At 35.6% G+C, this 27,887-nt stretch overlaps 2 protein-coding genes and 1 pseudogene across 3 annotated transcripts; all 3 read right to left on the reverse strand.

Annotated features, from left to right (window-relative positions):
• Positions 1-8,328: 8,328 nt before the first annotated feature.
• Positions 8,329-8,462, reverse strand: LOC132069017 (U1 spliceosomal RNA; annotated as a pseudogene).
• Positions 8,463-9,170: 708 nt separating this feature from the next.
• LOC132068173 (uncharacterized) lies at positions 9,171-17,512 on the reverse strand. Its single transcript, XM_059461675.1, has 9 exons — positions 17,360-17,512; positions 13,771-15,422; positions 13,350-13,576; positions 12,946-13,278; positions 11,399-11,645; positions 10,580-10,708; positions 10,287-10,502; positions 9,899-10,022; positions 9,171-9,645 (listed from the first exon to the last, which is right to left on the reverse strand). Exons 2-9 carry the CDS (start codon positions 15,316-15,318, stop codon positions 9,407-9,409), a joined length of 3,063 nt encoding a protein of 1,020 aa, XP_059317658.1. The 5' UTR covers positions 15,319-15,422; positions 17,360-17,512; the 3' UTR covers positions 9,171-9,406.
• A 3,248-nt stretch (positions 17,513-20,760) lies between these two features.
• Positions 20,761-27,623, reverse strand: LOC132068176 (elongator complex protein 1). Of its 2 annotated transcripts, XM_059461679.1 has the most exons (6): positions 27,442-27,623; positions 25,915-26,236; positions 22,076-25,112; positions 21,671-21,769; positions 21,264-21,582; positions 20,761-21,120 (listed from the first exon to the last, which is right to left on the reverse strand). In XM_059461679.1, exons 1-5 carry the CDS (start codon positions 27,601-27,603, stop codon positions 21,273-21,275), a joined length of 3,930 nt encoding a protein of 1,309 aa, XP_059317662.1. In that variant the 5' UTR covers positions 27,604-27,623; the 3' UTR covers positions 20,761-21,120; positions 21,264-21,272. The 2 variants fall into 2 exon arrangements, with proteins under 2 accessions (XP_059317662.1, XP_059317663.1); XM_059461680.1 differs by lacking the exon at positions 27,442-27,623 and having other exon boundaries at positions 25,919-26,042.
• Between the last annotated feature and the right edge of the window lie 264 nt (positions 27,624-27,887).

The following is a 27,887-nucleotide window of genomic DNA, read 5'->3' on the forward strand; positions in this document are numbered from 1 at the left end:
GTTTGGGCAGATGGGAAGCAAAGAATGTTGGTTAGACGGCATTTTTTGGATGGTAAAGACACAATACCAGAACCAACATGTGAAATCGACAAACGTAAACCGTCTGTGAGATGCAACTCATCATTGCCATCATATGGAAAATGAAGAGAGAGATTCTTTAAGCCATTGGTGATATGTGAGAAGCGCCAGTATCAAGAAGACACAGAGAATTTGAATTGGAGTTGGATGTGAATGGTGAACTTGTGGATTGTGTGAAAATAGATCCCTGAAATAGTTTCTAGCCCAGAAACACTTCTTAACATAGTGACCATATATTTCGCAAAACTGACACTGCACTTTTGGTTGAGAGTTGGAATTTCAGTACTGGGATGACGGCGCAGAAGACTGATAGCGTGATGCATTATTCCCAAAGGTAGAAGAGTTGTCTAAAAACTGGAAACCATTGTTAGCGAACTGAAAATGAGTGGACGGTTTATTCTAATTACCTTTCCTTGATGGATAGAATGGCCTACTAGAATTGCCCTTGCGAACATGATTTTCTGTCACAGGGGTTGGATCGAAGTTGGGGTCAATCTGTTTGAGATATAATTCATGGGCGAGTAATTTATCCTAGAGTTCATCAAATGAAATAACAGTATCTCCAGCATGGATTGCCACAGTAATATCACGGAATTTAGAACCAATTCCACCCAAGACATGAACAACGAGATCAACATCGGTTACAGGACTTCCACATAAGGAAAGTTCTTCCACAATTGATTTGACAAATTGAAGATATTCAGCAACAGGGCGAGAATCACGCTTAGTGCGCGAGAGTTTTTCTAGAAGAGACAAAATTCGTGTAGCCGACTTATTGGCAAAGGCTAACTGAAGTTTATTCCATGCCTCCGCTGAGGTTTTAGCATCTGCAATGGTGTTCATAACTGAAAAAGAAACCGAAGCAATGATAGCAGTAAGGATTAACTGGTCTTGACATTCCCAAAACTCATAATCTGGGTTGGGGATTCTTCTTCCTTCTTGTTCAACAAGAGTAGTAGGAGGAGTAATAGCCCCAATGACATAACCCAAAAGATTGTGTCCTCGAAGAAGATGACTAATCTGAGCACACCATGTAGCGTAATTTTAAGTTGAAAGCTTCAATGGAAGTTGAGTATCATTGATTGCAACCAGTGATTTTCCAGAAGTATGCGTCATATTGTTAGTGCTGTAAAAAGCCATAGTTTCTACAGAAAAGTGAAGAAGAGAGAACAAAAAAAAATGATAGAATATGAATCAATGCTCTGATACCATGTAAAAGTTTCAACAAGAATACAAAACAGAGAACTGAAAACATTGTAGTTTATTTATTCATCCCTGATATTAATAGATACAGGGTATGAAAACAGTTACATATCCTATCCATGGCAGTTACAAGATCTTATCCAGAACCTATAAATCTAATATTTCAAACGTCTACAACCAAAAGAATCAACATATTAATTAAACATAAAAAGCTCAAATATGCCATCGAACTATCAAAAAATGGCTCATCTATGCCACTCGTCAATAGTTTGGCTCATTTATGCCATCTTCGATTCTAAAGTGGCTCATTCATGCCATTTTTCATTAATTTGGGTCGGGTTTTTTATTAAATTGGGTTGGTTTAATTAAACAACGTGAACCTCTAATTGGAGGTCACGTGTCATATCTGGTATTGTAAAATTGGTGTTAATGAAAAATGACATGAATGAGCCATTTTGGTAACGGCAATGGCATAGATGAGCCATTTTGGTAACGGCGATGGCATAAATGAGTCAAACTATTGACGAGTGGTATAAATGAGCCATTCCCGATAGTTCAATGGCATATTTGAGCTTTTTCGGTTAATTAAATTATTATCCTTGACGACTTGTACTATCAGTAGCCTTGACAGTAGCCACCCTAAAAAATATCCGAGATATTTGCGCTTTATGGTCTTCCTTAGGTTTTAGTTGAAGGAATAATTTTCAAAAGCTATAATTAATTTTAACATTAGCCTTTTAGATCTTAGCCTACGTACATAATTTTCCACAAATATCCATGAAGATCTGAATGAAGTAGCACCTTAATATATTATATTCCAGAATTTTTCTTCTTTTCTTTCTTTTTTGGGTGAAAATTTTCAAACTAAGAAAAAGTTTTTGAGAATATCTTCATTTGTTTTCTACAACCGTTTCTTAAGTATATTTCTCCAAAAACATTTTGGGAAATTGTCAAAACTCCTTCTAGTACAATACAAGTGTGGATAAGAATACAAATCCATGGACTCATAGAGAAATTGTGGAAAGTGTCGTAGCCCACCATGGTAATTTAATTTGTTTGAAAAGTACTTTCTTGCTATAAGAGTTCAACTATACCAACATTCTCACAAAGAGTTTAACTTCTATGCATGTGTTGAAATTAAGCGTACAAGATTCACACTATCGAATCACTTAAAAATTAATAATTTTAAGTAATAAAAATGTTCATGATAAATGTTACGGACAAAAATATTTGGTGATTTCTTCTCATCTGTCCAAGTATTGATGGACAGAGTTTTACGTACATGTGATGATGGGATCAGGTGGCAAGTGCCCCGTAAATTAATCGACTTGTGCACAAGTTAGTCTTAACTTCATGGTTATTACAAAAAAGATGTGATTAATGACTTTAAAAATGAGAAAGATAACATGCTACGACATGTAAAAATACATTAATAATATTATTTACAGGGTGTATTCCTAAAATAAACCCAATCAAAGTTTTTTCATTATAGGTTGCTATATATGTTACGTGCAGTTGTGTACAACAGTTTTGTCTTTGACCTTATTGCTTAGTGGGGAAAGATTGTTTGTCTACGTTCCAAAATCTTTTTCAAACTACTTATACTGTTTCAACTTTGCTTCACTAATCACTAGTAACAAACTTTTAGCCATGCATTTGTTCAAATAACTTGTTTGTCTTTTCATCAATAATAGGATAGGTGTTTTGACTAACGGTATTGATCATATCATCAAGACTAAACTTTTTTCAATTAAGCCCTCCCTGAATGTGTAATGGGCTTAACTTTTGTGTATGTATATACAATTTTATAAAACGTGTATATCTTGATTCAGTAACACACACACACGTATATAGAAAATCAGCTAGCTAATTAAAAAACAAAAAAAGTTGGATTTTTCAACTTTATTACTTGTCGTCTTAATTTGTTGGTTCTTTTAGAAGCTACTTTGAGATGATTATCCCTACTTAGCTCTTCCTACGTAACACTGACCTCGATGCACTTATATTTTTCTATGTTTCATCCTTAGCAAAATAACTACTATTATTTAATTTAATTTTTATTTTTTATCTTTGAGAGTACCAACTACCAAGAGGCAAAAAACTAAACTATGAAAAGCACAATATCTTATCTTTCGTTCAGTTGAACATTTTTAATGCTATTGACTTTGTTGTGAAGATTATCTATAAAAGGTAAATCATTGGTGCATTAGACTTTCTTAATCATTGAAGACAATACTCTAGTTTTGTTACTTTTGTAAGTGAACACATTAGAAAACTCAATTTACTAAAGCCTTTAAGTAGTAATTTGGGGCAAATGATTTGATTGAATCATTGAAGACAATACTCTAGTTTTGTTACTTTTGTAAGTGAACAAAGTTCCACTTATTATATAGGTAGAGAACTTAATAAACAATCAAAGAAAATATCATCTTTACTAAAGCCTTTAAGTACTACTTGTGCCATTGCATTTGGGGCACTCTATCAAATATAGTGTATGAAACGAATGTTCAGAATTCCAAATTTGGGCTTATCCATTAGTTCAACGGGTATGAGTTAATTAAGTCAAATATGTTGTAATATGTTAAAATAATACTATAGTTTTTAATTTATTTTTACTCGTTATATTAATAATAATAAGTGTCTTATTTTCGCTCTTTGTATTGGGGTGGCAAAATAATTACGAAATGAATGGATTCGGGTATTGCCAAAATGATTGTTAGCATGTTTATTTCAACGAACTATCTTGAATTGGTTGAACTATTGCATGAGAAGATGGGGACAAATAGTGAAAATATTCAAATTGATATTTCTCTGAAAATATCCATGCTCATTTCAAGGTAACAATACAAGGTTCATTGAGTTTAAAATTGAGAATGACGATTTGCTACAATTTTTCTCCATACCGCAAAAATTTGCGGATAAGATCGATATAAATATTTTTTGGAGATTTATGTAAAGACCAAACCGACAAATCAAAATAATGTATCAAATGAAAGTGTTGTTGGATTTGCTATGCTAGCGAGAATTCAACCATCATTCCGGCCCAATATTTCATTTGTGATTGTTTTTCCATAATTCACTTTATAGTTAACTGTGAGGGGACAAAAAAACTAGCTGGGTTTATATATTTTCAACAAATAAATTAGTCAAAATATCCATATTTTACCTTTATCATGTTTTTAATTGTTGCTTCAATTATTTAGTGCTAAATCTATTACCATCTTCTCAATAAATGTGTTCACTTTAAATATTATAACTTGCTTATATATCCTAAACTTATATTTATTAATATTTACTTCCATATTTTGTATAATGATGCAAATGTTGAAATTCCTTCTGACTCGCATAAACAAAGAGAAAGTGAACACGATGAATATATCGGTGATAGTGGACATTTACTTCAAAATAATATTGGTGTAAATCCTCATAATCAAAAGATAAATGATATACACGACGACATTAGAGAAATATATTTTCATTTCTACGAGAATGCGATGGGATGTTGTTCGAGAGAGGATGCCAACAAAGACTAGTAAAATTGTATTTTAGCACTCCCGCAAAATAAGAGTTAGGTGGTAACGTCAAACAAAAGTCTATGGGTTGTGAGATGCAATAATTTATTAGGTTGTCTTTTCTTCTGGATACTGTTATGTTGATAATCATTGTGACCAAATATAATATGCTTTTCTAAACTTTTGGATAATGTTTCAAAATTTGGTCATCAAGTGACATATGGCCGTCAACGCCCATTTAGTCGATTTGTCACAACTAATGTTATCAGGTCACTATGTCAAACACTTTTCATCTATTCCGATATAAAATTCCTCAAATAATGTGATCAAAAGTTGATTTTTGCTTTATCAACCCCTTTTCCCATCAACCACGTATAACTGTGTGACCAATATTCTTAGAATAGTATAAAACAAATGCATTTTCATGGAACAATTTAGCTGTCTTATTTCTCTGCAGTTTCAAAAAGCACTACATACCATCTATCAAATAGTTCACAAACTAATTAAACCATAGATTAATTTCAAAAGAACCTTTTAGCGAAACAACAAAGACAAAGGAAGTTCAATATCTGCATTATTTTCCTATTCAAGAAAACATGTAACATAAATTTCCTTCGCCATATGGATTAGGCATATAACCTTGTTGCGACCGATAACAAGACGAGTAATGCGTACGAACTTCTACCTTCATGATTTTTAATAACGTATCGAAGTCGTTGGTGCCAAAATGGCAAACATTGTGCATGCTCCAATTCCCAATTTTATTTGGCCTTTGTTGTGGTTAAAATGTGTAGAAAATGGAAACCTCTTTTGCATTCCAAATTGCCTCGTAACTCGATCGAAAGTGAACCTCGACAACATCAACAAAATATTGTGACTCATGACACGCCATATATTTCGTCCAACACGACAATAATCGGGAAAGGCTCTCAATTAATTCAATATGGTTCCACAAACCAAATAAATCACCTTACAATTACAATATACATGAAAATTAAAACAAAACTAATACAACATTGTACATGATCCTCCGTCATGGAATCAAGTGCATCCCAAAAACTTTCAACACTAAGTTTGTCGGCGTGGACCCCCAGGTAAACCGGCATTCGCGTCCCTTTATTTTAATATCCACGGGGCCCGAATTCTCTCACATGCCCAAACAGTAATTCAAGATTTAATGCACAACTAAAACAATGGCAAAAAAGGAAATCAAAAATATCTTCCATTAGCTAGAAAGAAAATAAAAGAGAACTATATGTATATGAGGGAGCATTCTACATGTAAGAATTAGAAAAATCTAACCAATACGTTTAGGAATTGAACAAGTTTTTTTTTTATAAATACGGTTAATATTTTTAGGTATACAAGAAGGAATCCCACTATCTGGGGGATAGTGATACAAAAAAATCCTATTGTGTTGATGTCCTCGAGCATCAATATGCAACATAAACCAAGACACACAATAACATCTAGCCTTCTATATTTTGTGTTGCGTGTTAATTTTGGATCGTATATGTGTTGATTAAGTGCGAGATACCTTGAATTTTTTTTAAAGTCAATACTAAAACCTAATAATCTTTGACAAATGTCTTTCAAATCCTATCCTCGCCAACTCATCTTTAATTTTAAGCCATACTTACTCTATTTGTCGCCTCAAACGTATGGTTTCGGGACGCCATCCCAGAAGTAATCAAACTACGTGAGCGATCGGATTAAACATCGTACAATCCCGATAGTCTAATCAACTAATCCAAGACTGTGAAAGGATGTTCCTTTCAAAAAATTTCCATCACAATTCAAATCACATTATCCTTTCCATCCCATATTCAAAATTGGATAGGAGCGGACCGGATCCATCGATATGCATTATTTTCCGCCATAAAACAAAAATACCTACACAAGTGAATATTTTCTATGAAACTTCTATGTTTGTTTTGCCTAAAAAATGTGAACATCACATCTTCTTAAGAAAGTGAAAAAAAAGCCTCGTATCTTCCCAAACGAAAAACACGAAACAAGAATACTACATTTTTTTTTGAAGATAAGGGGAAATTCGTCATACCATTATCTTCTAATCCGATGTTCTTCCACTATACTAGTGTGTGAAAAAACACATACCTTAATCGACCACTTCTTGATCGATTTTTGCAAGCAAAATCGCACAAAATGCTTGAGCGAAAGTTTCCATTTGAAATTTGCGGCAAAAAAATCGAATAAACGTCACAATCTATATCATCGGAACAAAATCAATTTGCGAGAGATAGATAAAAAAAATATATATGGATCGAGTAAATTTTTGTTGTTCTCCGGGTGATAGTGATGCTTGGTTTTATTTTGAAGAGGGTTTTAGGTTGAAAGGAAAATTTGTTCAATGAGCGTTTACTTCTCGGTTATATCTATTCACATATATTAGAAAACATTGAACGGTCTTATTTTAAATGATAATAGTCGTGGTCTTGGGATACGTAATGGCATAAATCGTTACCCATCCTTTTATTTTAACGGTCCAATTATTAGCTATTTTTCCCGTTTTAATAAAATAATGCCTAATACGTTACTCCCTCTATTATTTTGGTTTTAAATAATCCTTATTTTGCCAGAAAGTGGTTGTTAAGCTCCTTTTGTGATTGTTTTTCCATAATTCACTTTATAGTTAACTGTGAGGGGGACAAAAAAACTATGAGAAACATATATGAATTCCATATTTTACCTTTATCATGCTCACATAATAAAATCTACCATCTTCTCAATAATTCATTTCATTATCTTAAATGTCACGAGTAGAAAATATAGACCCTATTAGAGCAAGTAGTAAAATTAGCACTCCCCTTTAACTCATCAATACAACATTCTTTTCTTCTGGATACTGTTTAATTTACCAAATATAATATGCTTTTTCTTTTGGATAATGTTTCAAGATGTATGGCCTAATTTGTCACAACTAATGTTAGGTCACTAACAATCTATTCCGATTGTGAAAAAGTTAGTACATTTTCCCAAACCAATATTCTTAAATTATAAAACAAGTACAATTTAGCTTCTTAAACATGATCCAAATTCATTAATTTCAAAGAACATTCACCTATTCAGAGTAACATTTTCCTTCGCCATATGGATGCACCTTTTGACACTTCTACCTTCTTTTTTATGCAAACGTTTTTTCCTTGGATGCGTTGTGGGGTAGATACTTTTCACCAGGCTTTCAAACTAAGAAGTTGTCCCGTGTCCACAAGTCATTTCACAACTTGGCTTCATGTCTTCCATTGGAATGTCAGCACTATGAATTAGAAGTAACCAAATACAAGAACAAGCAACTATCTGGGGAAAAAAAAAATCATGAGATCAATATGCAACATAAACCAAGACATACAAATAAAGGCCTATCAATTATTTCTCGTTATGTTTCAGGTCAATAACCATACAAGATCGTGCTTTCTTTAATTTTTCTTACTCTATTGCCTCAAGCGGATCCCAGTGTGAGCTTTCCTTAAATTGGAAAGCCCAGATAACAAAAAAGGTTTGGATTAAGAATTGGATAGGGGCCGCGCGAACGCAGGCCCCCACTGCCACAAATTATGTTAGGCTCCTACCCATTAAGGATGTAATGGAGGTCACCAACCTAGGCCATGGGTCTTATTGATCGCCCATCGACCCCATCCAGGTAAGTATGTTTTAATGTAGCTCCCTCCTATGGTTTTATATCCTGCCAGCTCCTTGCTTTCTTTGTTTCGCCCGATATGGGAACTTTTCTACACTTAAGCATGTCTCTCTTATGTACTTTCTGAATGTATGCAGTCTCGTGTAAACAGAAATTCTTTTTCCTTTTACTCTCTGAAACAAGTTACAAGCATTCTTAAATGCCATTCACCCTATTCCTTTTGTTTTTATCCTTCTATTTTATTGAATGTGAGATACTTTTAGTTTCCATCCCTTGTCCGATATACCAGTGACAAATCTTGATGAGGTACGTTCTTTTTATAAAGTTTCTTAAATGTAAAGCCCTATCGGGATTTCTTTCATATACCCAGAGATCAAATCCGTGATATCTAGTTAAGAAGGTAGAAATCTTGTTTATTGCACCACAAATCTTGATGGTATGATACATTCTTAAAAAACCGCCCCCACCACCCCCGGTATAGTGAATATGCGAGTCATTTTATATGAGATACAATTCTCTAATGTACAACCACCCCAATCCACCCACCCAACAACTCTATTTACTACTATTTGTTTTCCATTTATTTATATATTGCAAAGAGAGAAACAAAATAAAAACACACACGTACACATAACCCAGAAAGCCTTTTGTCTGAGGGAAAAACAAAAGATGAGTAAAAGAACATAGAGAGGAAAGAAAGAGACAGCTGGACAAGTCTGTGAGAGAGTTATCTTTACTGATCAAAATTGTCTAACCAACTGAAAACGTATACGTATAAAAGCATCAGTTTAACTCTTTAACCAATCGAAAACTAGCACAAACAAAAAGGCCTTATTTTTTCCAAAGAGCAAATAGAAACTCCCACTGGCCTATACCAGGCACAGAGATAGCTAAAAATTCTATTATTCCGTCATTTTTGGAGGCCAGTGCTATGGATACATGAACAGTTTCAGCTTCAGAATGGATAGTTAATTGGGTCCTGTTGCAGCGCCTTGTGAACAAGCTCTGTCTGCTCTTTCACGTGAACCTGGAAGAAACCAGTGGCCGTGGCAGCAGAAGGAGCACGACCGACATACTTGATGTCATCCATGTTGCCTCTGCCTAGTGATTTCATGGCAGTACAAAGGCGTGGTGCAATGTAATGGAATGCACCCATGTTCATTGGCTCTTCTTGGCACCAAACTATCTCTGCATCTGAAAACATGAAAGTCGAATTACCAGAAATTAGTGTGACGACATTACTAACTCTAACCAGATGACAGTTGGTCTGTCTCTCTCTATGCGGAAGTCCTGGTTAGATGTATGCATGCAATCAGATGCTGGTTGTGCATGTTGTGTGTTTATCGTTTTAGTTATGCAAATGCAATTTATGGATAAACATACATAAACGTAGATTTTCATTTAATTTCACGAGCAAAAGGTAGCCCAAATGTTTCAGAGAACATACTTGGATATCGCTTCAATTCACGCTGGATAAGGTCATACGGGAAAGGACAAAGCTGTTCCACCCGACAGATAGCAACGTCTTTCCCATCAACTTTAGTTCTTTCTTCATCGAGCTCATAATAGACCTACAAAAACAGGCATGAAAGAATAATTTAACTCTGCCAACTTGTGTGAGTAAAAGAACAGTTTTATAATTTAGTCTTTTATATTGCATCCAAAGATGTTTGTATCTGCATGGTGAGAACAGAGAGAAATACAGCATGTCAATATCAATAGAAAATTTTAACTCATCCTGTATCAGTAATGTGTTTAAAATTCCATGACACAAACTTAGGAAGAACATGACCATAAAAATGGGAGCAGATCAAAAGAAAGAAATATGTACACACCTTTCCTGAGCAAAGGACCAGCCGTCTGATACCCTCTTCAAGATCTGAGTGGTCATTCTGATCTTTTATCAGGCGCTTAAATCTGGTACCTTGTTTGTCAAAACCTGGGTGTCCTTGGACATCGTCGAACTCAGATAGATTTGACTTGCAGTTTTTGTGACGGAGCAAGTTCTTTGGGGCCATCACAACAAGAGGCTTACGGAAATCTCTGTGAATCTGAGAAGGGAGTTACACATGAAAAACAAAGAACGCAGAAAAGTTCAAAATTAATAACAAGTTTGCAGTTGACTTACTTGACGCCGCAAAACATGGAAATAGTTTGCAGGAGTTGTTACATTCACCACCTGCCAATTACATTCCTGAATCTGCTTCCTTAGTGTAGGTTCCATCTCCGGGATAACAAAGGGGTTGTCATCACTCCCCTGACATGGAAAATATCTCATTAGATTGAGCAAAATACGAAAGTAATCATATTTTGTTGAAACAATAAAAGGAACACAACTTTCATAATGCCTTCCAGATCTAGTGATAATCCTCACCCATTTATTGGCGAAAAAAGTGAAGACACATAAGCAAACGAACCCGAAACTATCTAGGACCATGCAGTTAGAGTTCAATTGATTCAATGGTTAACTAACATGCAGCCAGTCAGAGAGAGACCAACAACCTCATTCTCATAACCGTTAAAGTAGAAGATGCAGGACCGTTTTGGAAATTGTTCACTTCAGTGATAGTACATAAATTGGACCGTACATCCTATACATTAACCTAGCACACTTCTAGGCACAATTCCGTTCATTAAAGTTCACATGGTTACAACTTCTTGTATCTTTTCTTTCAACGATGTCATATCAATATTCACTTCACTTCACTGTAATGCATAAATTGGATCTCATATTCTATATTAACCTAGCACACTTCCTAAGCACAATGCCATTCATTAAATTTCACATGGTGGTTCCAACCTCTTGTATCTTATCTTTTCTTTCAACCATGTCATATCATATTCATATTCATGACTGAGTCAATGCTCCTTATGCAACATGGAAAGCGAAATTTCCTATATGTCACAAAGTTCAGCTTTCTATCAGTGAGAAGAATAGCTGATGTACCTGGAGGAAACGTTCCAGACGTCCACTGGAATGTTCAGGGCCCTGACCATCATAGCCATGGGGCAAAAGCAAAACCAACCCAGTCTGGCGCAACCACTTTGCCTCTCCACTGCTCACGAACTGGTCAAATATTACTTGAGCTCCATTAGCAAAATCACCAAATTGAGCTTCCCAAATTACCAAGGAGTTTGGATTTTCCATTGAATAACCCAATTCAAATCCCAGAACACCAAATTCTGAAAGGGAGCTGCATAGAATACAAGAGCGAACACAGAGTTATTTACAGATCTGAAGGCTCTTATATTATATATTGTTGATAAATAACCACATTCCAGAAACAAAATAATCCACAAATTTACTCTACAGATTGCTGGAACTAATCATATTCATGAAAGGGGATAAAAAGCTTCCCACTCTAAAAACATAATAACTCTTCAAGAGTTACTCTACAGGCGTATTGAAACTTGGAAAAAGGTGCAAATACACCCCTCAACTTTGCGATTCAGAGCAGATATATCCCTCGTCAAAAAATGGTGCATTTATACCCTTACAAATGGCCCAAATATACCTTTTCGCTGACGAAAATTTTTGAAAAAATCATTTAGCTTGTTCTTAAATTTAAAAAATGCCATGTGGCTCTAAAATAATAAGTCTGCCCATTTTTTAGTAGACTTATTTTTTTTAAGCCACGTTGTAATTTTTTTTTGGTGGGTCGGGTCTAGTTCGTTTAAAAAAATGGGTAGACTTATTTTTTTTAAAGCCACGGAGATATTTTTTTTAAACGAACCAGACAACTTTTAAACGAACCAGACAACCCACTAGGAAAAAAAAAATTGCCACGTGGCTTTAAAAAAATGGGTAGACTTATTTTTAAAGCCACGTGACAATTTTTTGATTAAAAAATAACCTGGGGGTATATTTGCACCATTTGTGTAACAGCATAGGTATATATGCACCACTTTTTTAACGGGGATTATATCTGCTCTAAATCGCAAAGTTGAGGGGTATATTTGCACCTACGCCCTTGAAACTTAATCATACTCTTGAAAACATAAGAAAAGACCACTAACATTCTAGCTTCTGAGTGAAAGAACAAGGCATACTTTACACCATAAGAAAGCATAAGAGAAACCAAGACTTGAGAAAGGACGTCAGAGTGACTAGCTCAGAAAGAAACATGTACACACACACACACATTTTCTGTTGAATAAGTAAACTAAGGAGGTAAATGTTTGCTCCTAAAGTGGAGCTGGATATCAAATGTGAAACTTTTGAGTAGATTGATCAAGTTCTTCGAAAGAAAAGCTTTCACTAACAAATACAAGAATCAAGTTAGGCATATTCTGACAGGCATTTGGAAGTAAATTTACTCAGCCAACAGACTATCTGCCACAGCACTAGCATCATTCAGCAGAGATCAAATGGAAATTCAATATCCCAACAAATAGAAAGAATATACATGGAAAGCTGACATACATAAAGGTGAAACACCTCAAGAATGCAACCTTGTAAACTGGATTAGAAATAAAAAAGCTATTAGAATATACCTGTTGCTCACAGTGAACATCTCCTCATTTTGGTTCATCATAACATGATCAAGAGGACAGTACTGTTCCCCTGTCTCCTGATCATGAATAACAGAATGTCTGTGACTGAAAGTACCTCTCTCTACATCCTGTCCACTCAACCTAACATGATTACCTTCCACAAGCAATGTTGCAAAGGCAAGTGCTTCTCCAACAGCCCAGTCAACACCCTCCCCTGTCTCAATCATCTTTCTACGGTCATCAAAAACCCTTTTTAACGCCCTGTGAGGCTTAAAGCCCTCTGGAAATGTTGTGATTGCTTTCCCGACATTCGTCAAGATCTCAGGTTTGACACTGCAGAACAGCACCTATCTTGAGTCTCATGATTCAATCTTAAAAATAAACCATTTAAGGGAAAATCATACCCGGTGTTTCGAACGCGTGAAAGTTGTGAAGGAGACTTAAACCCAGACCAAAAAGCAGACAGCCAATCTCTCTTTTGAGGGACATAGTCTTTACTAGCAATGAACTCTTCATTAAGGATTCTATTGATCTTGCTATGTATCTTTTCCACATCCTCTTTTGTCACCTGACCGGAACTTAGAAGTTTGTTTTGATAGATCTCCAATGAAGAAGGATGATTTTTGATGATCTATTGCAAGACATAGAACGACAAAGATATCAGTGCTTTCATACAGAATATAAGATCCCTGATTCAAGTAGAAGATAAATGGATTTCTATCGCACTTGGCCACAATTCGCAGTAGGAAGGTAAACAGAATTACTTGTGCCCCAAATCTAAATTCTAAATACAGTAATAGTTATCTATAAAGCACAAAAACTAACCTTATACATTTTAGGCTGGGTGAAGGATGGTTCATCAATTTCATTGTGTCCAAATCGACGATAACAGACAATATCAACCACAACATCAGAGTGGAATTTCTGGCGCCATTCGGCAGCAAGTTCACACACATGAGCAACAGCCTCAACGTCATCACCATTGACATGGAAAATTGGAATATTCAAAGCCTTTGCAACGTCAGTACAGTACTGAGATGATCTTCCAGCCGTTGGATCAGTAGTGAAGGCCACTTGATTATTCACCACAATGTGAATGGTCCCTCCGGTTGTGTAATTCGGAAGAGCACTCAGATGCAATGTCTCATATACAACACCCTGGCCTGCAAAGCTACCATCACCATGGAGCAAAATACCCAAGCTTTTTGTTCTATCCTCGTCATTAGTATAATATTGTTTTGCTCTGGTTTTTCCAATAACAACTGGATCCACAGCTTCCAAGTGACTTGGATTTGCAACCAAAGATAGATGAATTCTTTTCCCACCCCTAGTAGGCCGATCATAAGAAGTTCCCAAGTGATACTTGACATCACCAGTTCCAACATAACCAGCATCCTCCCCAGGTTTTATACCACCGCTAAACTCACTGAAGATCTGCTTTAGTGGCTTTCTAACAACATTACCCAAAACATTTAATCTTCCTCTATGCGGCATTCCAATAACTATGCTCTCAACTCCAAGATCTGCTGCCCTATCGAACATCTCCTTCATGCCAGGAATCAAGGTCTCACAACCTTCAAGCCCAAATCTCTTGGCTGCCGCCCACTTTGTAGCCAAGAAGTTCTCAAACTGAGTACTCCACATCAGCCGGTCAAGAATAACTTCCCGTCGCTCACGATTGTACTCCATAGATGTTGGGGTTTCAATCCGCTCTCTCAGCCAATTGCATTTATCACGATCAGAAATATGCATGTACTCATACCCAATGCTTCCACAATAAGCCTGCTCGAGCCGTGTTAATATTGCCCTCAAAGTTTGCACAGGACGATTCTCAGACAAGAATCCAGACATCTTCCAAACACCAAGGAAGAACTCTCTATCAAGATCAGCTTCAGAGAACCCATATAATGCTGGATCCAAATCATCAGGTATTTCCCTCGCCTCCAAAGATAATGGATCCAGTTTTGCTTTCATATGACCATTAACCTGATAAGCTCTCACGAACAACAGAAGACGCATACTCTCTTGAATCGTCTGGCCTGAAATTCCGGGCGACGTGGCAGCTTGTCCAACAAAATTTCTGAAGAAGTTATCCCATGACTCATCAACGCTGTTTGGGTCTTGCTCCCAGGCTCGCTGAAGCTCCTCAAGGTAGACGCTGCTCGTCCCATCTAAGAAGCTGTCAGTCAACTTAGAAAGCGGTACTGGTCTAGGGACAGGAGCAGCTTGTGCCTTTGGCCTGACAACTGTGGTATGAAAATATCGACCCTGTGATGGAAGAACGCGAGTTCTTGGGACATAAGAATGACCCTGCGACAGAGCCCTTCTAATAGCAAGTTTTGCCACACTTGAGCCAGCTCTAAACCACGTCATTGCTGTGACTTAAATTCTGAAATCTAGATGAACTCTTCGAAAGCTTTAATAATCTCTTCACTTAATTCAAACCTCAACAACAATCATTATCCATGGATAACAACCTAGAAAAAGAACATGGAAAATACTAGAATGAGTAATTAGCGCCAAACAGCACATGTAATCAATCAACATATTTCGATTATAGAGCTTTCAATGAATCAACATATAAAATCAATTAGTAGAACTTCGAATAAACTCAACAGTATATTTATGGAAGAAACCAAAGCCCTTAGAGGTAACAATTTAGCAGTTCCTTTTCCCTGAAACAACAATGCAACTTCCATTGGATCGAACAAAATATGGCTGGGAAAGAAGAGATATCCAACAAGCAGCTACATTAATCGAAATTCAAATCCTCATATTGTAAGTCATTCAACTAAACCCCAATTCCATACTAGTTAGAGGCAACTACATAAATCCTATATATCCTTTCCGCTGCAAAATTAAGCATCTAACTATATTTATGCTAACCATCTCCTTGACACGTGCTATGTATTTGTCAAGTTCACATAGGCGGTTTAACACTGTATCACAAACGGAACACCAAATTTATACTGAATTGACGAACAGCAGTGAAACTGAATTCTCCTAAATGAACAAAATACTTGGAAAAGAAGAGAGATCCAAAAAGCAGCTTCAAATATAGAAACTCAAAATTACACCTCAATTTCATACTAGCTGGAGTCAACTATATAAATCATATATATCCATTCAGCTGCAAAATTAAGCATTCGACTATACTTATGCTAACCATCTCATTTACGACTGCTATGTGTTGTCAAGTTCACATTGTCGGTTTAACACTGTATTACAAACGGAACACCAAAATTGTACTGAATTGAAGAACATCGACGAAATTCAAAAACCTTGTATTGTAAATCAATCAACTACACCTCAATCTCATACTAGTTGGAGTTTACTATATAAATCCTACTTCCTCCGTCCCAAAAAGATTGTCCTAGTTTGACTTGGCACAGAATTTAAGAAATAAAGGAAGACTTTTGAAATGTGTGGTCCAAAACAAGCCTTAGATATTTGTGTGGCTGTAAATCATCTCATAAAGTTAAATTGTTTCTAAATATAAAAAGGTGTCAATCTTTTTGGGACAGACTAAAAAGGAAACGAAGATAATCTTTTTGGGACGGAGGGAGTATATATAGTCCATTCAGCTGCAAAATTAAGCATTCAGCTATATTTATTACACACCCAAAACCATACTAAATTGAAGAACATCAAAGAAATTCAAAACCTCGTACTGTAAACCAACCAACTACACCTCAATATCATACTAGTTCGAATAGACTATATATATATATATATTCAGCTGAAAAATTAAGCATTTTGACTATATTTATGCTAACCATCAACATACCACAACGCCTCTCCGTTACACGTGCTATGTGTTGCCAGTTATTACACACCAAAATTATAATGAATTGAAGAACATCAGCCGCCAAATTCAAAACCTCGTATTGTAAAATCAATAAACTACACAATCTCATACTACTTGGAGTTGACTATACAAATCCTATATATATACTCCCTCTGTCCCAACTTATGTGATACATTTTCCTTTTTACTCTGTCCCTAAACGAATAATACATTTCTATATTTAGAAATAATTTAACTTAAAACTTCCCCTTTACCCTCAATGAAATAAATTACAGTCAAACAACAAATATCTATGACTTATTTTAGACCACAAGTTTCTTTCTTAAACTCCGTGTCTAGTCAAACTATATTACATAAATTGGGACGGAGCGTGTACATACATATGTATATATAGTATATAGTATTTGTATAGGCGGTTATACCCCTGTACTACAAACGTAACACAAAAATTATACTACTAAATTAACGAACATAATCGAAATCGAATACAAATAAATCAATATATACAGCTCAAAAAATAATAGATCTATAAAAATAAAAAAGATATAATATGTAAATTGAATGGTAAAATGAATTAATAGTAATGCATAAAGAGATTTAATGATACCTTAGAGAAACCCTAGAAAGGACATGGCTAATGAATTATTTTTTTGAAGGAGAAATGAAAGGATATTCAATATTAAGCGGCTGTTATAAATGCGTTGATGAGCTGAAGAAATTTACTATTTCCACTACCATCACTATAGGACAGGAATATTTTATTAGTATTTTTCCTTTTATGTAATAAGACCATATGGAAAGAAATTTTTATGAAGAAGTCCTATATACAATATATTATAAAAAATTAAAAAAAAAAAAAAAAGTAAAAGGCCTATAATTTTTGGGACCTTTACGAAAATAGCGGATCGAATTTATTGTTTATTTTTTCTAGCATATACATAGATTATATACGGTTATACATATGTTATACATTGTCGGGCTACTTTTAGTTTAAGCAGTTGAGCGAGCGGCTATTTAAGTTAATTCTTCATATTTTTTGAGAATTCATGCTAACTCGGGGTGTGTTCCGTATGAAGGAAAGTTTTTTCTAAAAAAATAAAAGGGTGTTTTACTTATTTTTTTTGGTTCGGTACGTAATAAAAGATATTATTTTAAAAGTATTTGTATATAATCTAGACAAACACTATGGCGACGGGAGAGGTTTGGCGTGGGTTGGGTGAAGATGAGGCGTATTCGTAGGTGGGGAAGAGATAATTAATACAATGGAATAAGAGGAGATGGGTTTTGAATTAGTTACCTTGTGTAATTGAAATACAACATTTAGCTACTAGATGTAATTAAACTAAAGTATAGTTACTAAATATAAATATATCTCATATGTTCTTTACACTATGTAAAATTCAAAAAAGTAATAGATTTATATCAATATACTCCATCCGGTTCAAAATAAGTGTCTACTTAGACTTTTTGTTTTAGTTTAAAATAAGTATCCACTTACATAACAAAAAAAGAATTAACTTTATTTTTTCAGATTTGCCCTTATTAAGTATTAAGTAATTCGATCCAAATGTCTCAAGTTAATAGTAATGTGCAAATTTTAAATAAGGGTAGCTTAGTCAAAATACCTATTTTTTCTAGGAGTTAGTATTTTTTTAAAGAATGTGTTAAAGACTACGCGAACACTTATTTTGAACGAGAGGAGTATTAACTGGTTGGGACTAAGACTTGATTCTGACGTACATCCATATCAGGTTCAATTCAATGTCGATAAAAATCTCTTATGAAATATTATGAAAAAACTCAAAGCGCTTTAAGTTGTTGAACACTAGTAAAAAAAATATTAATGAATTTATGAAGAGATTGAAAATTTTATGAAAAAAGGCCTATAAGCTTTTAGAATTCATGATAGTTTAGGAAAAAATTGAATTAAATAAAAGTAAAAGATTTATTTCGCCATATCAACTAACTGGGACTAATACTTGATCTGGCAATATGTTGAGGTCTAGTGTCGATAAAAATCTCTTTAATTTGTTTAAAATGTGTATTGACTATGAAAAATTATGAAAACCTTAAAGTGCTTAATCAATTGAACATTGTGTTGAAGTGGGTTCAAATTGAGTTAATGAATCATTGAATATCTTAAAGATTCATATAACTTACTGCAATTACATAGAATCGAAGAATAGTTATTTTTGCTATTGTTGTTGTTTGATTTTTACCTTTTATTTTTGCAATGTTACGTGAAGGGGGACTATTAATTGAAGGAAATTCCTCCTTACTCTATTGGGCATCATTAGTTTCGAATTTATAAATGAGTAAAGTCCGCTTAATCTTTTTTGCACTTGTTTGATTTGTAATTACAAGTTGAAGTGATTAAAATGAGACTGATATGTAGGAAGGGTCATTGTCACATCAAAAGGTTGTGCGATTTGATTCATGGGCTTCACATGTTATACATACGTAGAATTGAAGATTATAATAATGTCTATGAATATTTGTTGCCAAGTTGATTATGCAAGGGCAAAAAATAAGCTTATTGAATCGTTTTTACTTTTAAAGCCACGATTAGAGTTGTTCCTTGAAGGCAAATTTATATTGTACTAAGAGTATATTTTGTGATCAAAAAACACATTTCAATTTTAAAACTTGAGTGACGAGTCAATCCCTTTATGATTTTTCACTTAAATTGTAAACTTGGTTCAACAGTTGAACTAGTGACTTTGTACCTATTGAGCATCGTGCAGTGTACTAGCTTTGCCGTTGAAATTTTATTAAGAATTCTGGTATCTTTTTTCCGTCAAATTCTTCTAATCTAATCTTCATAATTAATCCCACAAGGAAACAGTGATATATAGCATGTTATATCCTTCATGCTAATTCTCAATTTTGCTCACACACACACACATATCCGCCAAACGCACAATTTTAAAAAGTAATAGTCTCAAACCCATGCTCAAATACAAGTGCACTCTCTATCATGTCAAATATTGCAAAGAGTAAAAAATTCAAATATAAAAAAATAAAGAAGAAGTTTCACAAATTAATTAAATAGAATAGAAGGATAAAAAGGTATAATAAACAGACTTAAAAAAAGGGGGCCCAACCGGTGACCTCTTGACCATTTTTTCAAACTTTTAAGTAATCAAGTGCTCTTGCCACTGAGCTATGGACCCTTTGATGTTAAGCTAACTGACTAAATTTATTTAACTGATACATTCAGTAAACAATGAATTTACAAAATTACGATTATATAACTAATAAAGGGAAGTAGTTCCATTGCTTGATAAAAGTTTACTCGCAAGAAACTACAGTACTAGCAATTATACATTCAGTTGTTGTCAATAATGATTTGTCTTTACCAGCAAAAAATTGAAGATACGGTTGATTAAATATGATTGTTATCACTTTAAATGATTCTAAATATTCGTCGCTCTGATCTATATCGTATGATTATTGCTATTGGAAAGCAATAGAAGAAATCGATGTCAATTAAGAGTGTAAAAATACAACTATTTGTTCCATAAAATGTATGAAATGCAAAGACGCTTCAGGTGAGCTCTTCAACCACAACATAAACCATTTCATTTCTTTAAACATTGTAGACTTCTCTTCCTTCATATGTATTCCCGCCTTAATACCATTCAAATCTACAGCAATTGTTGAATGTAGATAACTAGATGCTCACCTTTTAAATTGGAACTTTAGGTGGTTCTTGAAAAAAAGATGGCAAATTTTTTTATCTTTAGAATGTGTGTTTGTAGAATAAATCATTCGAATGAATTAGGGTCTCTTAATCCAGTAGCCAAGTTTTAATATGATCAACTGAACAATATCACTTCCAGATTCCACTTGTGGAATTACACTGGGTATGCTGCTGTTGTTAACCGAGCAATATAACAAGCATTAAAGCAAATTCCAGTGATACTGCAGCATCTAGGACGAATCGTTTATATGGAAATTTCTTATTCTTCCCTTTTTCCATAACTGAGAAATCCCCAAGAACTGGTGTGACACGGTTCAAACAATTTGCCTTATATTCTTCACAGAGATAATTGGCCGTATTTTTAAAACAGAGAACAAATTACTTGCATTCCGCATGTTGAAAACCATAACCATTTAAACTAAGTTAAGAAGAGCCATCACTCTGCTGAAATATGCAAGTACACAAGATACATAACTACAATAAGTTGAAACCTACACTATGAAATAAGAAAGTCATTCCGTTGGGAGACGACAAGAATTTGGAACTCCTCGGCGATTAATGAGAACTAGAAGAAACTTTAAGAATTTCTGCCATCTCGTATGTTCACTAGTTGCTTTCGAATCACATCAGCCGTAGGATGACATTTCAGATTATCGACGACATGCCTGCTAATACAGTAAAGGTTGGGTTACTAAAATGTACCATCACCATAACAAACTACAGGCCCATTCTGAGCTCAAACCAGAACCGCACTCGCCACATTATTCTAACAAGTGCAATATAAATGAGAGACAACCAAAGGGCATACCTCTGCATTTCAAATCAATACTTTTGACTGCCAAGAGAAAAGCTCGGAGTGCTGCATTTCTTCCTTTATTTTCGGGATGAAATTCTCCAGAACATAGAAATGTTCATTGATTCTATCATTTGACATGGCCTCATCAGCTAATTTTACAGCTGCCATTTGGGACAGTTGAAAATTTGTAGCAACATGTTGCAACTTCCTAGCAATATCTTCCTTTTGCAGCATCACAAGGCATATCAAGAGAGATTTGAGTTCACGCTTAGCTCCAGTAGTCAGAGACATACCCGTTAAATGATCTACCAAACCCATCTCCTCACCAGGACTAAGTTGCAGATTACAATAAGACAAGGATCAGGAACTAAAATAATCTTAGCATCAAAAAGAAATATGATATTTGCATGATAACATACCTGCCAGCACGTATTTTCCCTCTATTCCGTTGACGTCTCATTTCTCTCGCTTTTGTACTAGCTTTGGAGTTTATAGATGCAGCTGATCCCTTTCTTGTCCTGCTTATAAAAGAGAGTAATTAGGAAGCTGAACTTTAAAACATACACTTCCATGGAAACAGAATAAATTGGTTAATCATTTTCTATTGACAAATTCCGGAACACTTTTCCCCTCTTAGTATGTGATAGTGCAAGAACAATGGAAATAGAGTGCTCCTCCACAGTGGACAAAAGGAAGATGCAAGGAAAAAATGAGAAAAAACAATATTTGGAAAAGGATGCCATGACATATGCTGTGACAAGAATCAATTATTTAGAAGAAACAGTAAAAAAATCCCAGGATTGCTTATTAAAAAAATCACATACCCCAAGGTGTATGCACTCATTCCACTGAAATTGCTACTGGTTTCAGAAGCAGTATCATCATCAAGGTCATTTATTGATCGCTCCTCCGACTGTAGCTTCGCAGCAAGTAATAATCTCCTTTGTCGAACAGCTAAATAGCGAGTCAAGTACTTCCCCACTTTCTCCAACCCTTCCTCATACTCACTAACCAATGAGCTGGCACATTCAAGTGCTGCAGTCTTCACTTCCAGGACCAGATCATCTCTCCTGTGAAGAAATGCAGTCCTTAAAGCCTCTTCCCATTCCCTTGCACTGACCAAGAAACTAACACCAGCACTAACATCTGCGCAATACTCCAAAGCGATTTTTGCAGCATCCCCTGGTTTACCAAGTGCTTGGAGTTCCTCACACAGCTCCTGTGCTAGTTGCAACATTTCCTCCTTCCCAAGTTTAATGAGACCAGCTACTGTCAGAACCCCACCCCAATTACCACACTCACGATAAGCCTTCAAAGCTTTATCCAAACAAGAACAACACAAATATGTTGCAGCAGCATCCTCGAAGCATTTTGTGGAACTAAGATGATCTCCCCAGGCCTCAAGTACTTGGTTTCTCTTCACAGAGTCGGTGACTAATTGGAGCCCCGAGGGGAAAAGTTGGGGATTTTTCTTCATGAGTATCATCGAATCCTCAAAGTAAGCATCTCCTGCAGAAACAATGTGCTGAAGCGCAGCCTCGAACCTCTGCAATCTAAGGTCTATATTGTATCGCATTAATACTATTGGCATGTTTTCTAGTTCTTGCAGATAGGGAAGAAATTCTTTCGGATCCTTTTGTGAATTCAAGGCGACAATAGCTGCGAGGTTCAAATCATAAAGACCTAACGAGGCTTCAAAAACTGCCTCTGAATCCGACAACCACAAAAGATGTTTTAATGCTTCCTCAGCAGAAGGGTAGAGTTCCCTTCTCAGGTCATCTGAACCCGACAATTCCTTTCCTCGGATATTTTTTATTCTCTCTAAAGCTTGTTCAAGAGCTGGAGGATCACTTCGAGCTAAAGTGGTCAGAATGCAAAGTTCCCTTGCAGGACTCTCCGTTACATGCTCCTCAAGAGCCTTCCTTATGGCCAGCAGGACACAGTGGATCTTGCTATTTCCATGTTCTACGACTTTAGTTTCATTGTCATGAGGTAGGGATATATAGTTTTTGTACAGTGTCTCCATGATGTTTTCATTCTTTATTGAACAGACAAATTCAGTTATATAACTTAGATTGTTCACCTGCTTGACAAACTCAGCAGCTGACTGAACAAATTTTTGCCAACCACAATGGTCAATAATAACATTGAAATCAATTCTTTGCCTTCTTACCATGAGTAATGCATCTTTGTAACGCCCCTGGATCAAAGCATTGATTATTGAGGCTAGGACCAATTTTCTGGGGTAGATGCACTCAAGATTCCCTCGAACTGTTTGAATTATGATAGCAGACTCGTCACCGTGCAGAACACCTACAATTCTGGCACCTCTTTCCCATAGTTGAACATAGTTTCTTTCATCGTCTCCTTTTCTGTGCTTGAAAACAGGCAGGAATTTCCCATACTTAACCTCCAGTTCTCCTTTCAGGATATCACTAATGTCGATGATAAACAGTAAATCCTGCTTAGTTGCAAGAATCAAATGGGTGACAGTCTGATCAGCAGAATTCGAGTAGAAAGAGAAACTGCTGCAATTGTTGCACAATGTCCTTCCACCAACAAGCAATCTACCACTGTCATCGAGACCAAAAAGCAAAGTTTTCTGCGGCAAGCCACCTCCAATTTGCACAAGATCCATCCAGGGGCAAGATGAAGGAAAACTAATATCATCACGTTTCAGATGAAGCCCTCTGGCATCAGCCAACTTAAATGCATACTCAAACATTTTCCCGCCATCAAACTGGACGTACGCTGAGTAGCCGCTTCCCTGGTCAGGAACTACACCAATTACAGTACCTTCAAGAGATAATCTATTCAAAACTTTAGCTTGCCAACCAGAGCATGTCACTGAACTAGGAATACGATCTTCAGAACACACAAGCTCAATTTCTTGAAGGCAATATACAGAAAGCTCATCCTTAGAGGACTCTTTTATTGCTGAGTTGCTAATTTGATTATGGCCAACACCAAGAAGCTTACGTGAATCCAACCATGCAAGGTGAATGAAAGATTTATATCCTGAATCAAAAGAAGCAGCCTCAACATCAAATTCTTTGCCTTCTAGCTCCTCCCAACAATCAATTGCAGGAAGCTCTACAACACATAATCTGCCATCTGATAAGGATGCAGCCAGGTGATTCATAGAACTTTTAGAGCAAAATGTCATACTCTGAATGGCAGAGGGAAAATTCAAACAAAAGAGGTACATAGGTGGTGGGATGAGAGACAAAGAAAGAGGGGTTATTAGTATCTTGGAGTCATCAATTACAAGTGCCGCTGAGTTATTCATGACAGCTGTATTCCAGACAAAGTTGTAGGTTGTGATATGCCCACCAACAGTCCAAGAAACCAACTGTAATGGCTTTATCGGATCCCACATGAATCTGACTCTGTCATCCTTCATGTATCTGATTTCTTGCTTTAAGTACCAGTGGTTGTTACTTAAGAACCAGATCTTCAGAGAGTCATACTGTTCACCTCTAATCACAGCAGCTAGAAGGTCCGAGTTACAATTCCACTTCACAAGTTCTACAGTAGCATCAATTTCTACGTTGAGGCAAAATGAGCTTCTTTGTAATCCATTCCTCTCAAAGAAAGCTACAGATGGGCATTTTCTATCTTCCTTTCGGTCATAAACTGCAGCAATTTTGGCTCCACTGGGCATCCAATCCAAAGTTGACCCCATGAAAGGATTTGATTCTGAAACAGAATGGAGTGCCCCCGAGTCCCGTTCCCAGATTTTAAGCTTCTTAGGCAAGAGCTGAGAATTGTTCACCCTGCTTAAAGTAGCAAAGTATTTGCCATCACCTCGCCATGAGATTGGGCTCTCCGAAGAATAATTGGAAGAATAAGTATGTTCATCTGAATCAAGAGCGCAATTATTTTCAGTCATTTTCTTAACAGAAGCATAATTCAAATTTCAAGCACCAAATGTGTGCAACCAAATATGACAAACGTGCATTCCATTTACATTCTTCAACAACTTAGTACACTCAATATAAAGACATGCTATAATATTACATTTTCCAAGACGGCATATAAACGAAGGAGTTATTCACATACTTGCAAACTGAATCAAGAGTTAATGTAATGACCTTTGCATGCTTCAACGCTCCATCAGAGTTAGGTCAACACGCTAAGCATACCACAAGAACTAGTGTTTTCACATGCAAAAACCAGGGGATAGAACTAGCACACACATTGATGAACTAGAAAAGATTAGCACACACATTGATGAACTGGAAAAGACTACCAATCAATTAAAAAGCTAGCAGACATTCTTGTTACCTACAATTACTATACAAGTCTATCATATTAAACAAAATTTCACATATTGTCTGGAAAGTACACATAATTTTCAAATAATTATGACTACTACCTAAACCAAACTAGAATTATCATTTTCCGCAGTTCAACGAACATGTTTATACAGTTAAATACAACCCTCTTTATTATAGCTTCAACCTGGAAAAGATAATAGTAAAATGATCCCAATAGAGGAAATATAGCAAGCAAAAATGATGCTATGCTAGAAATTTGATCTTCAAAAAGGTGTTCCAGAAATGTTCGCATAATCACCAAAACAGCATTTTAAGGAGGATAGAACTTCACTTGAAGAAGCAAAAGCATTTATTAGTTCAGATAGATGGAAAGAAGTCCTTACGTACGTCAATATCTTCAGGCAGGTTATCAAGTGCCATCTCATATAAAACATCCCAGTCGGGTGTCATCATTAATATCTGTCCAAAGCCAGTAATTACGCCAAGAAGATCTCCATCTGGACTAGGTGAAATACCCTTTACTCCACCCTCCAATCGGCCAACAATTTCTGTCATGTTATCATCTGCAGTATATAGCAATAGAAGACCATACGAAGTCCCAATAATCAATGCTTCTTTTTCCATTAAATAATCCATTGAAGTAATGAAATCCCCAGGCTCTAAATCAATAAGGCTATCTGATATGGAATTCCATGGTCCTGCATTCTGCCACAACACCAAGCTAGTCAGAGAAAGATTTTTTTGTGAGGACAAACTTACATGCGAAAAACTCACTCTAAACTCTGGACCATAACAGGACCATTTAAAATTGTTTATCATAGTTATTGATGATAATAGTGATTATTAAACACAAAGAGCAATTAGGAGAAACTTTCATGAGAAGAAGGCAGCCGTACAGTATATATGAATTTGGAAAAGGAAGCTAAGTAAATTCACAGTGTTTGGTATGAATACAAAATATTTTCAGGAAATTAAGAAAATCTTATAAGGCTTTTGGTTGCATTATTTTAATATTTTTTGCCAAAAGAAAATTTCAGGTACTCAAACTTTGTTTTGGGTGTTCAAAAACAACCTTTTCTCCAAACTTTGGAACAAAAAATCACCTTCTTTTATAATAAGCCTTTCAAAGTCTGCAAAAAAATAAAAACTTTGCAAACAAAGAAAGTTGCAAGCACAAATTAAACAGAAAAGTTACCACTTTCCATGGTAAAGGCCCATCATACATGAGAAGAACTCAGTGTAAGTCAAGGACCCGCCACAAGCCATTTAGAGCCTGTTTGGCCGGGCTTAAAAAAAGCAGCTTATAAGCCGCTTTAGATAAGCTAAGTCAAACGGGCCCAATTATTTTTTTTGGGCTTATTTTAAGCACAAAATGGCTTTAAGCTGACCAGCCAAACACTCAGAAAAGCTGAAAACAGCTTATAAGCAACTTATAAGCCAATCCAAACGGGCTCTTAAACTGTTTATCTTAGTCGTTAGTGATAATAATGATTATAATGTCGCATTTGATAATAGGCAGAGCTAGGATTTTGAGTTTACGGATTCTAATTCTAAAAAGATAGTCTAGTGAGTTGTAGATTAATTATTTATCTATATTAAGTGGATCTTTAATCACAAATACAAGGTTTAGATCAAAGTTACTAGTTTCTTCCATAGTCGTACACGGCCTTGCAGTTCCGCACCCAGCGTTCAACAATTAGATTCAAACGAAAAAAACAAACATTCACCTTTTTTCATACTCTCTCCGTTTCTAAATAAATGGTGTTTTAGGCTTTTCATAAGTGATAGCTTTAGGATTTCAAGAAGAAATTGACCTTATTCTTTCAAAATTACCCTTATTTACATAATCAAGAATCATTCAGTAGCAGGAAAGAGGTAAAATTAATTAGGGGTAAGTTAGTAAAACTTACATTAGAAGAAGATTGAAGGTGTAAAGTGTAGATGAAGTTTGAAGATGAAGATAAGAATAGGCGATTGCGTTCCACGTCAAATGCTGCAAAGTTGATAACTTCATCTTCAGAGTGTAACTGAAGCTTCGAGAATTGCTCTTTCAATATCTTCAAATTCTTCATATTTAGCAAACGAATTTGAGAAGCAAATTGATGAGCGAAGATAATGATGATGGAAAAGTGGGATTTTGGGTTTCTAGCGGTTGCTGAACCCTAGAATTTAGAGCCAACTAGGGTTTAAGGTGAAGGAGAGAGTTTAAAAAAAAAAAAAAAAAATTAGTAAAGGCACATGAGTATTAGGACACGTTTGGACATGAGAATTTTTCACTTTATTTAAAAGTCAAAGTATGGTTCTGAAAAACACCTAAAACCTTATTTATTTACCCTTAATGAAATGATTTCTAGAT

Source organism: Lycium ferocissimum, chromosome 8 (genome assembly GCF_029784015.1).
Source record: "Lycium ferocissimum isolate CSIRO_LF1 chromosome 8, AGI_CSIRO_Lferr_CH_V1, whole genome shotgun sequence".
In the NCBI taxonomy this organism is placed as follows: Eukaryota; Viridiplantae; Streptophyta; class Magnoliopsida; order Solanales; family Solanaceae; genus Lycium; species Lycium ferocissimum.

What these genes read in the sequence shown, in the direction of transcription:
- LOC132068173 (XM_059461675.1), bottom strand. Translation starts at nt 15,318, where the DNA reads ATGACGTGGTTTAGAGCTGGCTCAAGTGTGGCAAAACTTGCTATTAGA. An exon ending in ATGTTCACTGTGAGCAACAG is followed by an intron (nt 11,646 to 12,945) that starts GTATATTCTAAT and finishes TATTCTATGCAG; the next exon opens with CTCCCTTTCAGAATTTGGTG. An exon ending in TGGTCCTTTGCTCAGGAAAG is followed by an intron (nt 10,023 to 10,286) that starts GTGTGTACATAT and finishes CTGTTTTTGTAG; the next exon opens with GTCTATTATGAGCTCGATGA.
- LOC132068176 (XM_059461679.1), bottom strand. Translation starts at nt 27,603, where the DNA reads ATGAAGAATTTGAAGATATTGAAAGAGCAATTCTCGAAGCTTCAGTTA. An exon ending in GCCTGAAGATATTGACGTAC is followed by an intron (nt 25,113 to 25,914) that starts GTAAGGACTTCT and finishes CTCTTGATTCAG; the next exon opens with ATGAACATACTTATTCTTCC. An exon ending in ATGAGTGCATACACCTTGGG is followed by an intron (nt 21,770 to 22,075) that starts GTATGTGATTTT and finishes TTTTATAAGCAG; the next exon opens with GACAAGAAAGGGATCAGCTG.